The sequence below is a fragment of the Myripristis murdjan genome, chromosome 8, assembly GCF_902150065.1.
Source record: "Myripristis murdjan chromosome 8, fMyrMur1.1, whole genome shotgun sequence".
NCBI lineage: Eukaryota > Metazoa > Chordata > Actinopteri > Holocentriformes > Holocentridae > Myripristis > Myripristis murdjan.
In genome coordinates, this window is record NC_043987.1 from 1,747,783 (window position 1) to 1,761,773 (window position 13,991).

General features: G+C 41.2%; 1 protein-coding gene across 1 annotated transcript; it reads left to right on the plus strand.

The window, feature by feature from the left end:
• Positions 1 to 3,919: 3,919 nt before the first annotated feature.
• si:ch211-198p11.6 (uncharacterized) lies at positions 3,920 to 8,985 on the plus strand. Its single transcript, XM_030059100.1, has 5 exons — positions 3,920 to 4,106; positions 4,253 to 4,359; positions 4,463 to 4,573; positions 6,388 to 6,525; positions 7,876 to 8,985. The coding sequence occupies exons 2-5, from the start codon at positions 4,333 to 4,335 to the stop codon at positions 7,960 to 7,962; spliced, it is 363 nt and encodes a 120-aa protein (XP_029914960.1). The 5' UTR covers positions 3,920 to 4,106; positions 4,253 to 4,332; the 3' UTR covers positions 7,963 to 8,985.
• The last annotated feature ends 5,006 nt before the right edge of the window (positions 8,986 to 13,991 follow it).

The window sequence follows — 13,991 nt, forward strand, 5'->3', positions numbered from 1 at the left end:
TCAAAATGCAAAAAGAAGAAATTGGAGTGAGACAAAAAAAAAAAACAAAAAAAAAAATTTGAGTAAGCAATTTATTGCAAACAAACTGAAATAGGCTGTTCATCAGCTGATCAAAAGTTTAAGACCACAGCCTTTAAAAGCCCAAATCTTGGCAAAAATGTGGATTCAGTGTGATTTTCTGTCAGGTATCCACACTGTCATGACCTCCTGATGGCAAAGGCAAAAAAACTCCAGTCCAGTCCAGTCCAGTCCAGAGTCCAGTGCATGCACATGAATACCATTATTAGCCATATCTAATGAGAAATAAAATCTGATAATTAGTTGTATACCTGTTTCATTCTTTTAAATAAATAATTAAGACACACAAAAGTTCTGATATTACAGTACATCTTTGCCATTGAATTTATGATGAAGTAAATGTGCGAGAACTGTTGTAATTTTAAAGTGTGAGAGAGAATACACCAATTGCAGAGCGTGGGAATTCATGTGAGTTGACACTGACAGCAGCAGGGCAGAGGTCAGAGGAGAAATTCACATGATCCTTACATAAGTCTGAGCCTTGAAAGTGAGTACCACTGGCGGTTCTGGGGAGGAGACAGCAGGGGCCAGTGCCCCCGAGTCTGGACCCCGCTGTGGCCCCCCCTCCGAACAAAGATTATACATTGTGATGCGGCTTTCACATAGCGTGTGGTTTGGGCCGCGCTCTGCCAAGTCTGCTATGACGGCGCAGACTTGCGCAGAGCAGCGTGCACACGCGGGCCATTTCTTCTTGTGGTTGTTGGCTCTGTACAGGACACTTTAGAGATGCTGTGTCAAACATAGGAACATCAGGGGGACGGTGCTGTTATTTCCTATTACTGACAAAGAAATGAGACAAATGAACTGGAGGGAAAACTGGTTCACTGCAGCCACAAAGAATTGAAGATATGTTACTTTTTAATTTTTTTTTATTTATACATTAATTCATTTTTTTTTTTATCGTTGGGAAACAGGTACTGGAGTATTTTAATAATAATACTGGAGTATTGGAGCATTTTAAATTAAAAGCTGAAACTGAAAAAACAAAATTGGAAAGGACAAGACACACACACACACACACACACACACACACACACACACACACCCCAGGTCCCGTCCCCGTATCAAGGAGCAGGCGCAGGCGGTATGGTATTAACGGCAACGACCGCAGTCTTCATGTCGGTGACCCTGACCAGAAGCCACGGAGCAGTTCTTGGCACATCATGGTGGCGCAGTCTGGACAACAGCACGGTCCTTGCGACCAGATGTTCAGCAGGCCAATGGACCGTCTCCATGACAACCGTGATGCAGGCATTGGCTCCTCCTAGCAGAAGAGAGCCTGCATCCGTCAGCATCACCAGTCTGTGGACCCTCATAGTCCAGTAATTTTAGCCCAAAATTGGGGTCAACCTAGGACAAATTGCAAGAGAAGCAAATTGCAAGAGTTTTTTTCTCTTGCAATTTGTCCTAGGTTTTTTCCTAAAATGACTGGACTAATAGTCTCTGCGCAGGCTGCACCGACCACCGGAGACCGGCCTGAGGGGCACACCTGCTGTGCAGCTAGCAGAGCCAGCTGGAGAGCCCGCCTGGGAAAGGCGAGACTCGCTTGGTCTTTGCTCAGTCTGAGAGCAGATCCAGCAGATGTGGACACCCCCCCGCTGAACTTGGAGAGCGGACACACACTGCCGAGCGGCCAGCCCTATACAGGCAGCCTAACCTGGTCTCAGACCAGCCGAAGGCCAACTCCAGCATGTGCGACACACACCTGCTGCCGAGCCGGCTTTTTATGGCCTCTGCTGCTCCGGCCAGTGACGTCACCAGTCAACCAGATGATGAGGACGCACGCGCAGCATAGACAACACCTGGGACAGTGCTCAGTACTTTACAGTCACCTGCACAGATACGTGTTTGTGACGGACGGCATGACGTCACAATGGCTACAGCTCTACATTCTGCATTGTTGATTGTTTTTTGTTTGTGTCCACGGACACTGAGTATGCAGGTAACACATCCGCTCAGTTAAAACAGGCTGTGGGGCTAGAGTTTGAAATTTGGTCTCAGCCTCAGTTGATGCTGAAATGACGATGAAATAGTCTGTGTGCGATTAAGATGAACATTGTTATGAGGTGAGACAAACAACTGTAACTGTAGAGTGTATGGACCTTTTGTTTTGCCACTTGTGCTCCTTGCTTGAGTTTGTACTGTTTCCAATGATGTGCAGTGTGTTTCCTGTCATTGTGTGTGTTGTTGTTGAGCCTTGCTTTGTTCTAGCACCTCCAGCAGGCCAAAATGTTGTAGCAGCTGTAGTGCTGGTTGAAATTTTCTCTTGGTGTGTTTTTATCAGGCGGTAACTGGAACCAAGTTCCATAATCCGAATGCAGCTCTGTTTACACAAAGGCGTTCATCATGAAAGGCACGCATGCACAGCGTGCACGTATGTGGCGCTGGTTGCTACGCGACTGAAACAGACGCTAGGAAGTAGTTTTCCGTTGTGGCGCAATTTTTCTCTGGTGGACAGCACAGCAGCTTCGGATGCACCGTGTAAAGAGGCGAATCCATTTTTTAATTTATGAATTAGCTGAACTAATGCTTCTTAATAAATTATGTTACATGAACGAAGGCTGTATTTTTTCTCATTTCATGTGATTTCACCTGTTACCTGTTGTGTGTGTGACTTCACATAGAATTTTATAATAAATGTATGACTATACTGCATTGTCTTTGCAAGAGTAGTGCATATCTCATGATGTCAATCATCTAGATTTCTAAAAATAAACGCAGACCAGTGTGCTCTTGCGCTCCGTGATCACATACACAATGAATGGCTGAGCCAGCCGCGGTCTGTGCCGTGCGTGCTCTGTGAAAGCCGCTTCAGAGCGTTGCACCGCTGGAAACGGCGGTCAGTTTTGTTGATCTACGGTGAAAACAGCGAGCTCGAAAAGTCAACCACCTGATGAGAGGCAGTCAGAAGCAAGAAGCGACTACCATGAACAATATTTTATTGTTACAAGGTAGCAGTAAGCTTTTAGAGTGTAAATATGATGATGATTTATTGATGATGATAAGAAGACAGTGGTGTAATGAAGATGTGATGATGATGTTGATGAAACTGCCTGATAAAGATTTTAGAAGCAGGAGTTTGTACTAAGTGAGGAGTTTGTCTGTACTAAATAGGATGTCTCCACTGTTTCTGTCTCTTATACTTGTGTCTCAAATGTGATATTTTGAACCATTCAGTTTGGTTACAATGGGTAATCACTAGTTTTATGGGGGAAAAAAAATCAGATATAATTTTGAGTCTTTGTCTTTTTTGCCCCGGGTTGAATGTGCCCCTCTGACAAAAGCCCTGGCCCCAGCCAGGCCCCTTCAGTAAAATTGCTCTAGAACCGCCACTGGTGAGTACATACATTTTCATTCACAATACAATAGCACCCCTGATAGAAGAGCAGGACCATAATTACATGTGAATATTCCTCAGAAAATGTAACGTATAAAAGGCTGCTGATTCACACTAGAACAAAATATCGGCATTCTGGTTGCTTTGGGATGTAGGGCACTACCTGTAGAAGACCATCTGTGCAAGTATGAAGTAAAACCAACCAGCAGATAGAAAATGACAAAGGATTGACCTGGATGTCCCTCTTTCAGGGCAGGCGTTTTTTTTTGTTTGTTTTTTTTGTTTTTTTTGTTTGCACTTTTTTTTTCTTTGTGGTGAGTCACTTTATTGATAAATTTCATGACCTTTGCAGTAAAAGTAAAACTTGGGACAATCCATTTCATGTAGGGGACATCTTAAAGATGTGAAAAACAGTCCTGTTTGTTCTACCCCGGGTAGGGGTATATCCTAATATGGGGGGTTTGGTTTCTTCACTAAACAAATCGCTCTAATGTGCGTCTAGTTTGATCCTTACAGGCACCCGTCCGATTCTATGGCAACGCAGCTGCTGTTTGTTCACACGCTAAACCGTTGGCCTAAGGCTGGCAGAACAGTGTCTGTAGAAACAAAGAGCCAACTCTCCTCATTTCAACAGTTAGAGAGTAAAAGTGTGAAAAATGTGAGTGTATCTGACTCGACCAGCTCGCACAAGGTAAGGACAAGAGGTTTGCAGCACAGTTAGCGTTAGCTCTCTCTCTAGCACAGCGTTAACTAGCTAACGTTAGCAACCCGGCGCCATGAAAACACAAACAACTGAAGCGTGAAGACGCACTAACTAACGCTATGTAAACTTTGCAGACTGTAGCTGCTCTACAAAAGTGCCTGTGCCCTCCCCCAGCCGGAAAGTGACAGAGATGTGAGGCAGCCGGGCAGGAAGAATGTCTTCCCAGGAGGAAGCAGCGGTGGTAAGACAGAGCTCCGCCGCGTGTGTGCAGTCTGGGCGCTGCCACCGAGCAGCACCCCTCTCTAACCGCCAACACCACGCCTGTGGCTCGTTTTGCTCCACAGGTGCTGCCGGTGTGGGGACTCGTCCTCCCTCTTCCAGCTGTACTCATCATTGTCGTTGGCCTTTACATGGTCGTCCTGGCGGTGGCGCTGTTGGTCCGACGCTGCCTCAAGGTTGGTGCTGCTGCCTCAGTGACAGCAAGTGGCTGTTGCCGCTGTCCTCACTGGTTGATCGAAGCCGCTGGCAGGGGCGTAGTGGACACGGAGGAAGTTGGGGGGCTGCAGTGTGTGTGTGTGTGTGTGTGTGTGTGTGTGTGTGTGTGTGTGTGTGTGTGTGTGTGTGTGTGTGTGTGTGTGTGTATTCCCCCTCTCATTTCTGGAATCTGTCCCTTCTGTCTGCTGCTCTTAACTGCACCCATACACTCTTGAGTCCAGGTACCCAGTGGATTGTCTGCTGTATAAAATCAGAATCAGAAATACTTTATTGGTCCCTCAGGGGAAATTGGGTCAGTTGCAGTGGTTCAGATTCTCAAGAGAAGAATATTTTATAAGTGTAAGTGATATTATAAGAAAAAGAAATAAGAAATATAAAAATATGGACATTAGAAATTGGCAAAAAGGATGTGCCTTATGTATAAATGTGTGCATTAATCCTACAACATATTACAACAATAAATGCAGAAATAAGAAATTGAGCATATGTAAAAGGTATACCTACACCATATATATACAGGGATATTGCACTGTCCTATATGTGTACAATTACTGACTAGTGAAACAGTTAAATAAGCCATTTAACCAACCTGCCTCAAACCTATTTCATCTTCTCTTTGTTAATTGTATCTTTGTGTTTCTCCTTTTTAAAATGTGCGTACAAGCATTTTTCACAAGCATGTAACCCTTTGAAACAGTGGGTATATTAATTAAAAAAAGAAAAATCCCACAATTAAGAAGATTTATTAAAGGAAAAAAAAAAATCAAAATTTAGCAAACAAATTACCAGATAATTAGGAAAATGGTCCTGGAAAATTAATTTGAAAATACCAAGAAAAACATTTACAGTTATTATAAATATGTATTTAAAATTAAATTACAAGGATATTACCACAAAAATGTATAAATAAAATAAACTTGCCTTACCCCTCACAAAAAACAAGAAAGTTAATCAGAAAAAAGACACTGTGTTTATAAATGAAGTAAATTCACAAGTTTTGGGGGTAATTTGAATTGTCTTGAAATTTAATTTTAATTACAGAAATCTAATAATCATATTATTTTCAGGTCATTTATTTTGCTAGTTTCATGTTTTGTTTTGTTTTGTTTTTCTTGTTTGTTTACTTTATTTTTATTTCATATATATTTCTGCCAATTTCCTGTTTATTTTCTTGTAATTTTAGTTTTGTTTTTATTTTACTTTTTTCAGTAATTTTGTGGCAATTTCATTGGTAGTTTTCTTGCTCTTTTTTTTTTTGTTTATTTTGGAGTAATTTTATGGTGATTTTCCTGTAATTTCATTTTAAATCTAATATGTTTTTGAAAGAAATTCAATGAACATTTTTATATTTTTTATATTTCGTATTTCTTTCTATTTTTCTTACAGTTTAATTCTTGAGAAATGAGCAACTGACCCAATTTCCCCTATGGGATCTATAAAATTCTGATTGTGAAGAATGAGAGGAGTCGATATAGATATATAGATATACATAGATATAGATGTTATATTACAAGGCAAACATTCATTAATATGAACACATGGTATGTTTTCAGAAAAGCAGCCAGCTGTGCTTCCCCCCCCCCCCCAGAAACCTCTTCTTCCTCCAGCTGCCATCTGTTTGATACTTGTTACTAGAGAGACAGAGGAAGAGAGAGAATACAATATGTTACAATATTATGAGACACAAGTCACCTTAAGTTACAAAAAACAAATCCCTAAAGTGTGGTGTAGTGACAAGAAATGCTTGATGCCTCTCGTTTGTGTTTGTTCAAAGGACCGTTGTTCTTTAGAGTGTGGAGACTGTTGTCCACACATTTCCCCGTGTGAAAAATGCCTTGAGTGGGCTGAACTGTGTGACTGTCGCCCACCATCTCTCCGCTCATGCCTGGACCAAACATGCCCTTCTCCTTCTGTGAGTAAATCCCCAGAACTCAGAAATATCTACCAAGAAAGTCTTTTTTCTATCAACTGTTTTGCATCCCAATCATTTTTATGTTTGGTTGGCGAAGAAATGAATGAAAGATGAAAACAGCCTCGACACCATCAATTGACAAAATAGCTTCCGGGCTACACTCAGTGTGTGGCCCCTTTACACAGAAATGGCTGTAAAGTATCTATTTTTAAGATTATTTAACTATACAGTAAATGACTAGTTTTGGTGGCTTCATTGTGAGGTTTTCTTGTATTTTTTTACTGTTTTATGTTGTTTGCTGTCCCTTGCGTCCTTTGATAATTGTTGATGAGAGATTTAAATAGCAGACTGAATGACATGAAATGATCGAATTAAATTAAAAAAAAAAAAAAAGAGACAAAGAAAAGATGAGCTTATTGACCTAACTCCCTGGTTACTCTGATAGACAGGTTGCCTGTATCGTGATTAAATCATTCTAAATCAAAATACTCTGGCCACTTTATTAGGTCCACTTGGGCAATCGCAATCTAATACAATACATAAAGTTTCCTCTCCTGCTGCCTATAATGCTCAGCTTGTCTTGTTGTCACAGTAATAGAGGTGTTCATTCACTTCTATGTTTGGCATTGAGCTCACAGTTAGTGCTGCTGTTGGACTGGACTGCAGTTTACTGAGAGCTGTTTCTACTATTCTGTCCCCCTGATGTATATAAATAGGGAGGACAAAAAATGAGAAACACCTCTCAATATAATGTAGTCCAGTACAAGACCTCTGCAAACTGTAACCTCAATAATAAACATAGAATTAAATGGACACATTCTCCACAATGTCAACAAAAACTGAGCATTATAATCTTTGTTAAAAGGTAGAATTTATGGCAGAGCTGTTGACCTGAACTGCATTAGATTGTACAGGTGGACCAATAAAGTGACCACTGAGTGAATATGGGCTACTTTTTATGATTAAACACGGATTTTTGATGAATAATTATTAATAATGTGGACATGATGAAACAGCAAGAACGGTCAAAGTTCACAAAATTGTGTCCCATTACTATAATTCAGCCTTTACAATCAGGAAAAGAGAGCACTTATGCCACATCACTATATTACGATGGACAAAATCTTGGATGATATCTATCCTCGTGTCATGATATTGATTTAATGTTGACATATTGTCCAGCTCTACTTTGTATCAAACAGGGTCTTGATCCCCCTTCATGTACATACATGTTTTTGTGTACTGGTGTTTGTTGGGAAGATGTGCCCTGAAGCTAAATGAAACATTAGCAGTGTAACAATGGTGTTTTTGGTGATTTTCAGTTCCTCACCCCATGTGTTTTGCCCACAGTGTGCCAGATGGGACTGTGCCTGTACCTGCCAGCCTCCTGAGTGTGACTCCTTCAATTGTCTCTGCTTTGAGATCAAGATCAGGTAGAAGGAAAGCCAAGCCAGTGTCTTCAAAAACATTCAAATGAACTCTCCTGTAGACTCAAATATTTTCACTACTGGAATTCCATACCAGCACCATAATAGAACACTACAGAGAGGTCAGTGTAAGCCTCAGGGAATAAGGGAGTTTTCCCAGACACATCACACAAATGTATCTATATTGTATTTTCAGTGTTGATGTTGTCTAAAGTCCGGTATGCAGAGTTGGTTTATTTTAGTTACATCGCAGAGTGTAGCACAGCTGGTTCACTGTCACCTCACAAGCACCTCAGAAAATCCCCTGGTGTTGTGTCATGGTTGGAATATGAGAGGCCTTTATGCTGATTACTGCAACTGGTAAAATCTCTTTTAAATGTTTTCCCCTCATTTCCTCAAGCCCGGTTGACCTTGATTCTTTATTTGACTTACTCTGTTACTGTAACCAATAAAATCTCACAGCCTTATATGAGCCACTTCTCATGTTGACTGTTGCATAAGCCGAGCTGCTGCTTCTGCTAATCTGTTAACCCTTTGAAACCCAGGAGACCATGGGCACTTTTTTATTTATTTATCTATTTATTTGTTTTATTTCTCCATCTTAGTATTGGGCAGGAAAATGGGGAAGAATTTTATGGTAAGTTCTCCTAATTGGCTGCTTTCAGACACCTTTAACACTAAAAAAAAAAAATGCATTTTTTTGCTACTGCTCTGGTAATTTTTGGCTAATTTGTCTCTTTTCCCCATTTGTTTGAAAAACAAACAAACAAATCATGCGAATTCAGGTTTCAAAGGGTTAAAGCCCATTAGCAGTGCCTGTATCTGTACTGTATTTGTCAGTCTATAACCTAATATTTACAGCGAGAAGTGTTTTTGGGTTATAGATGACCGGCCATTTTTATTTTCTGCTCACAAACTTGTTTTTTATTGCAACTTCAACTCCATTTTCTACATGTGAATGATACTGAAAATGGCTTTGCTCGGTTATGTTTACTGAAATCTGTATTAAACGGTATTGTCTTTTCTGAAATCATTCTGGTCTGTGGAGTCTTCTGTTGAGACTTTTCTTTGGCCTCTTGTGACCTCCCTGTATCAAGCCCCACAGCTACCAGGAGGTTGGGCCTAACACCAAAGTTTTTGACAATCCTATCTCCTAAAAATTGTTCCCATACAACTAAACTGCGTTTCATAATTACATTTAGGAGGAAATGTATTTTTTTTCAGGGAGCACATTTGTCTTGTGACATATCACAAATACAGTACATCTCTAATCAACATATCATGCACAGCATGTTGGACTGCATTTGAGCCAGTTCCTTGACTTTAGCCACCAAAACTACTTGGTTATGGTTAGAGAAAAGTTAGGTTTAGGCATAAAAACCCAGTTGGTCTATGTTAGGGAAAGATTAGGTTTAGGCCTACGAACAACGTGGGAAAGGTTAGCTTTAGGCATAAAAAAACAGTTGGTTACGGTTAGGGTGAGGTTCAGTTTTTAGGTCTAAAAAACTTGTTGGTTAAAGTTCGGTCTAAATATCTAAACCACTTGGTTACACTAATGTAACATTTACAGCACACAAACACCACTGTCACCTCACACTGGACTCACACTTGACTTGCCTCAGCTGTGCGACCCTTCCACCACCCCGCCTACCTTCTAGTGGGGACTTCAGGCCAAGCAAACATACTTGTGATACACTACAAACATCTTGGATGTAATAGAGAATGCAGTTTAGTTGTATGAGAATGTCATTTTTTCCAGACAGGGTGCGTTTTTGAACAGTCCTGTGATAGTGCTTTTGTGGTCCAATAATGTAAAGAGTACAAAACGGCCCCAGGTCAGTACCTGCCCTGCCTATCATGTTGTAAGGTTGCCAAAACAAATGTTAAGTCAAACAGCTCAAGGTCAGCAAGTCAGACTTGTGAGGTAGATCAAGTCATTTCCATTATCTTTTTACTGAATTGTGATGTAGCACATTTAAAAAGCAAATTTCAGGTGCATTTCCTCAATATCATGAAACATTTTGATACTAGTGTCCCACCAGTATGGGTTTTGAAGGCCAAATCTGATAATGATATTTATTAATTAAAGTTGCCAGCAGCATATTTCTTGGGGCTAAATTTTCAGTTTATTTACATTTGTGCATTTTAATAACATTACAAAAAAGTATTCACTGCTTCCCCTCAGAATGTATTTCTTCCAACACACCTTGACAAAGTGGGCTCAACAACACCATGTGTCACTTATGTACCTGTTCATTTCATTTAACCATTTCATGATCACACCTTTGTTTGTTTCATTCAGTTTCATTCAGTTATGCCAACCATGAATTCCCATTAATAGAGCCAATACACATTACTGTCCCAGCTGTTTGTGTTTAGTATTACATTTAAGTTAAGATTTCCATCACTCTTAATCTAAGGTTGAAACAATAATAACAGACAAACTGTTTTGTATCAGTTAATATTATTGCTATATTCATTACACAGGTCACAACATTATCAATGTTCGTTTGTCTTCTGTTTGTTTCTTACCGTTTGTTGGAAATCACTGTGTGCTTAATTAATTAGTGGTATGTAACTATAAATTCGGTCATCTGGGAGATGCCAGAGAGAGAAGGTGAGGCGTAGTTGAGGCCAGGGCGTGTGCCAGTATTTTGTGGGTGTGGTTATGAGTTGATTTATCCTCAGTTCCTTACGTTAATAGTTTTTTTTCATAGTTTTCATTTCAATAATTGGTACACTCCATTTGGATGTGCTGCCGTGCTGCTTATTTGTGGTAAGGGTGGAGAAGACTGCTCATGTGAATCCTAATCAGCTGATCAAGCACTGGAAGAGACTGTGGTCACAGTGCAGAGTTTATGAAGCTATGCCATCATTTACACCAAATTTACACCAAATGTCATTTTTATTATCCACTACTCAGCACCTTACTTGTTTATTTTATTATCCATCACCCAGCACCTTAACTGTTTATTTATTGGAAGTGGTGATTCCATGGGGCCGAATCAAGTCGGACAGTTCCCGAATCCCAGCAACGGGCGTCGGGTTCTGCCACTTGGTTTCTTGGTTTCATGGTTTCAAGCTTACTCTGTGCCATACTATCTACTATCTGTATATTTCATATTTATTGTTACATCGGTATATCTAACATTTCAACAACTCATATTCTTAGGTTCGTTTATTGTATATACTATATTTAGTCTCTATTGTATATATTTCTTAATTTTATTTTATGTTTTTTATTGATGCTGCTGTAACATGGGAATTTCCAAGTTTGGGATCAATAAAGTAAATCTATCTATCTATCTATCTATCTATAGATGAGGGCAGTAGACCCTCCCTAGGTTTGTTAGTAGTATTCACCCAGTATAAGTTTGACTGACATTAAGTCTTTGTGTCTTTCAGTCGTCATCATTTGTCATGCTACAGAACAAGTGGTATTTGGTTCTTAGGCTGGATTTAAAGCAAGATGCAACCGTAAAACACATCAACAAAGCTTAAACTGCATGGTAACCCTATGGCTTTGCAACCTCATAACACGTTTAATTTTTGTGACTTTCCAATAAAATAGAAAAAAAGTGAGGAAAGGTTGTATTTTCCACAATACAGAGCTCGCCATCCAATACACCCTTTGCCAGCCGCCAGCATGATGAAGGATATTGGGAAATAGTGTTTTCTGTTTTCTGATAGCAAAATTCTGCTTCTTTGCCTTCGTATTGGATATTTAGATGGTACATTTTTTTGCATTCATTTAATGCTAATTGCATATGGTTACATCCAAGCCTGCAAAGCTATCAGGGTTGAAGCTTCCTTTAAAAGGAGTGGAAGCCAAGCCTGTACGGCACAAAACTGCATCATGCCTGTTTGGTTTTGGAGCACACCCAATAACAATGTGCTAAACTGCTTGAGGGAATCACAAACCACAAATACCATGTGCACTGCAAACAATGATGACAGAAGAACACTAATACTTAGTAATGACAGTTACTCTTATACTGGGTAGAGTTCTCATCGGGCCAGAAAATTAAGACCCGACCCGACCCGGGCCGGACTGGGCCAGCCCGAGGCCCGACCCGACCCGACTAATTAACCGAACTTTAGGCCCGACAGCCCGATAAAGCCCGAAAAAAAAAAAAAAAAACGCTCCTAATCGCCAAATTCGCCATTATTTAGCAGAGCCGGTCAGCATCAGGCAGCTCACCTGTCAGATCCGGCAGACCTGACGGGTGGGCGCCGTATCGGACGGTGCCGCGGCTGGCCCGCCTGATGCCGACTGATGGTGCCGCGGCATGTGCGGGTCAATACGGTAGTCTAGAAAACTGGAGATTTTTTTTTTTTTTCTCGTGCGCCCCCAAGCAGATTGCGCCCTGGGCAGTTGCCCACACTGCCCATAGCAAAAACCGTCCCTGCTGCCGAGTCTGCCAGCACAGCGGGATACTGCTGCAACTCTCTCTCACTTTTTTGCGCTGCGCTCGCACAGCTGTTTGTCTGTCTTTCGAAAGTTTAGCCTCCAAATCCAATCCAGTCTCTCACTCTCCACCAGTCACATAAAAATGAAACGTCATAATCAATAACAGAACACATAATTATATTTTTTTTATTTAAAAAAAAAAAAAAAAAAAAAATCCCCCACAGAACCCGAAGCCCGACCCGACCCGCCCAATTCACGTAAATTTTAGGCCCGACCCGACCCGAAAATGTCGGGTCGGGTCGGGTCGGGTCGGGTTCGGGCAGAATATGAGAACTCTAATACTGGGTGAATACTACCTTCACCCATGCTTGCAAAATGAATTTGATATTTGGTGTTGATGGCTGTGGAGAGGTAGCTTCAGAAATACTATTCCGGTGTTTGCTCAGCTAATTGGGATTCATGTGGAATAGAGGCTGCCTACACACACACAACACACTTCAAATTCATCATCCATTTTCTGGTGTTTGCTTATATGCCATGATCTCTCTGGCTCTGGCTCAGCTTGGTAATGTCAACATCATTTGTTCCGGCCTAGAGCGGCTCTGCAAGATTTTCAGCAGAGAAATTGCAGTTGAATTGGGCAACACCAGACCTGTATGAATCACCGGATTTGTCGTGTGAACACGCAATTCACTGGGTGTGGAACCAGGCCAGAGTTCTAGAGACTTGTAGAGTGTATGACAAGGAGCACTGAAGCTGTCTTGGTGTCTTATGGTGGTCAGACACTTTACATTGGTTATTTGGGTTCACTCATTTGTATTAAAACCTTCAAATCATATCAGAGGTGGACCACACTGATTGATGCAGGTCTGATTTGTAATAAAAGGCCAGCATCAACAAACTGATGTTTTGGTCGAGCAGTAGCTGGTTTATGTCCCTTTCTCTCTTGTTGTCAGTGGAAAAAGCATCAGTAGTCTCTTAGGCACAGCAGTGAGGATGTTACATAACTGTGTGCATGTGCCTGAAGGTCACACTCTGAGTCCTTGCTCAGCCCATGCTTTGTTCAGCAGCAGCATACTAATCAATCTGAACTGAAGTTAACATGTATATGTATATGAAATGTTCTCAGTCCTTGAGGACGAGAGAATATACAGAGTTATGGGACAGAGGTCTGCAGCACCTTTGTTTCCTACTCTCAGTAGTGATACATGTTGTAGTCACTTCTGTGGGGCAAATGTACATGAAAAACCAAACGTAGTCATCAGGGCATTGTGATGCGGCAGCAGGCCTGCTTTGTAACAGTGCCTCTCAGTTTTTCCTGCTGTGATGCTCTGGTCACGTATCGAACATGCACCCTGCATGTGAGGATCTGCACGTACAGCAGCGGGGCCGCAGGGCGCTGAGGCCCTCAACACTGTCTGACAGGCAGGAGGAAGCAGAATCATGCTCACTCAGTCACTGCTCTCCTGAACTACGGAAAGATAAATGCATTTAACATATCCCTATCCAACAAGCCATCTCCGAGAAAAGCTTTGTGTAGTTCAAAGTCTGTCAGCATATTATATGCTCTCTGTGAACTGGGTCCAACCACGAGACTGAATATGTATGCTTGGAGACAGCTACTATCA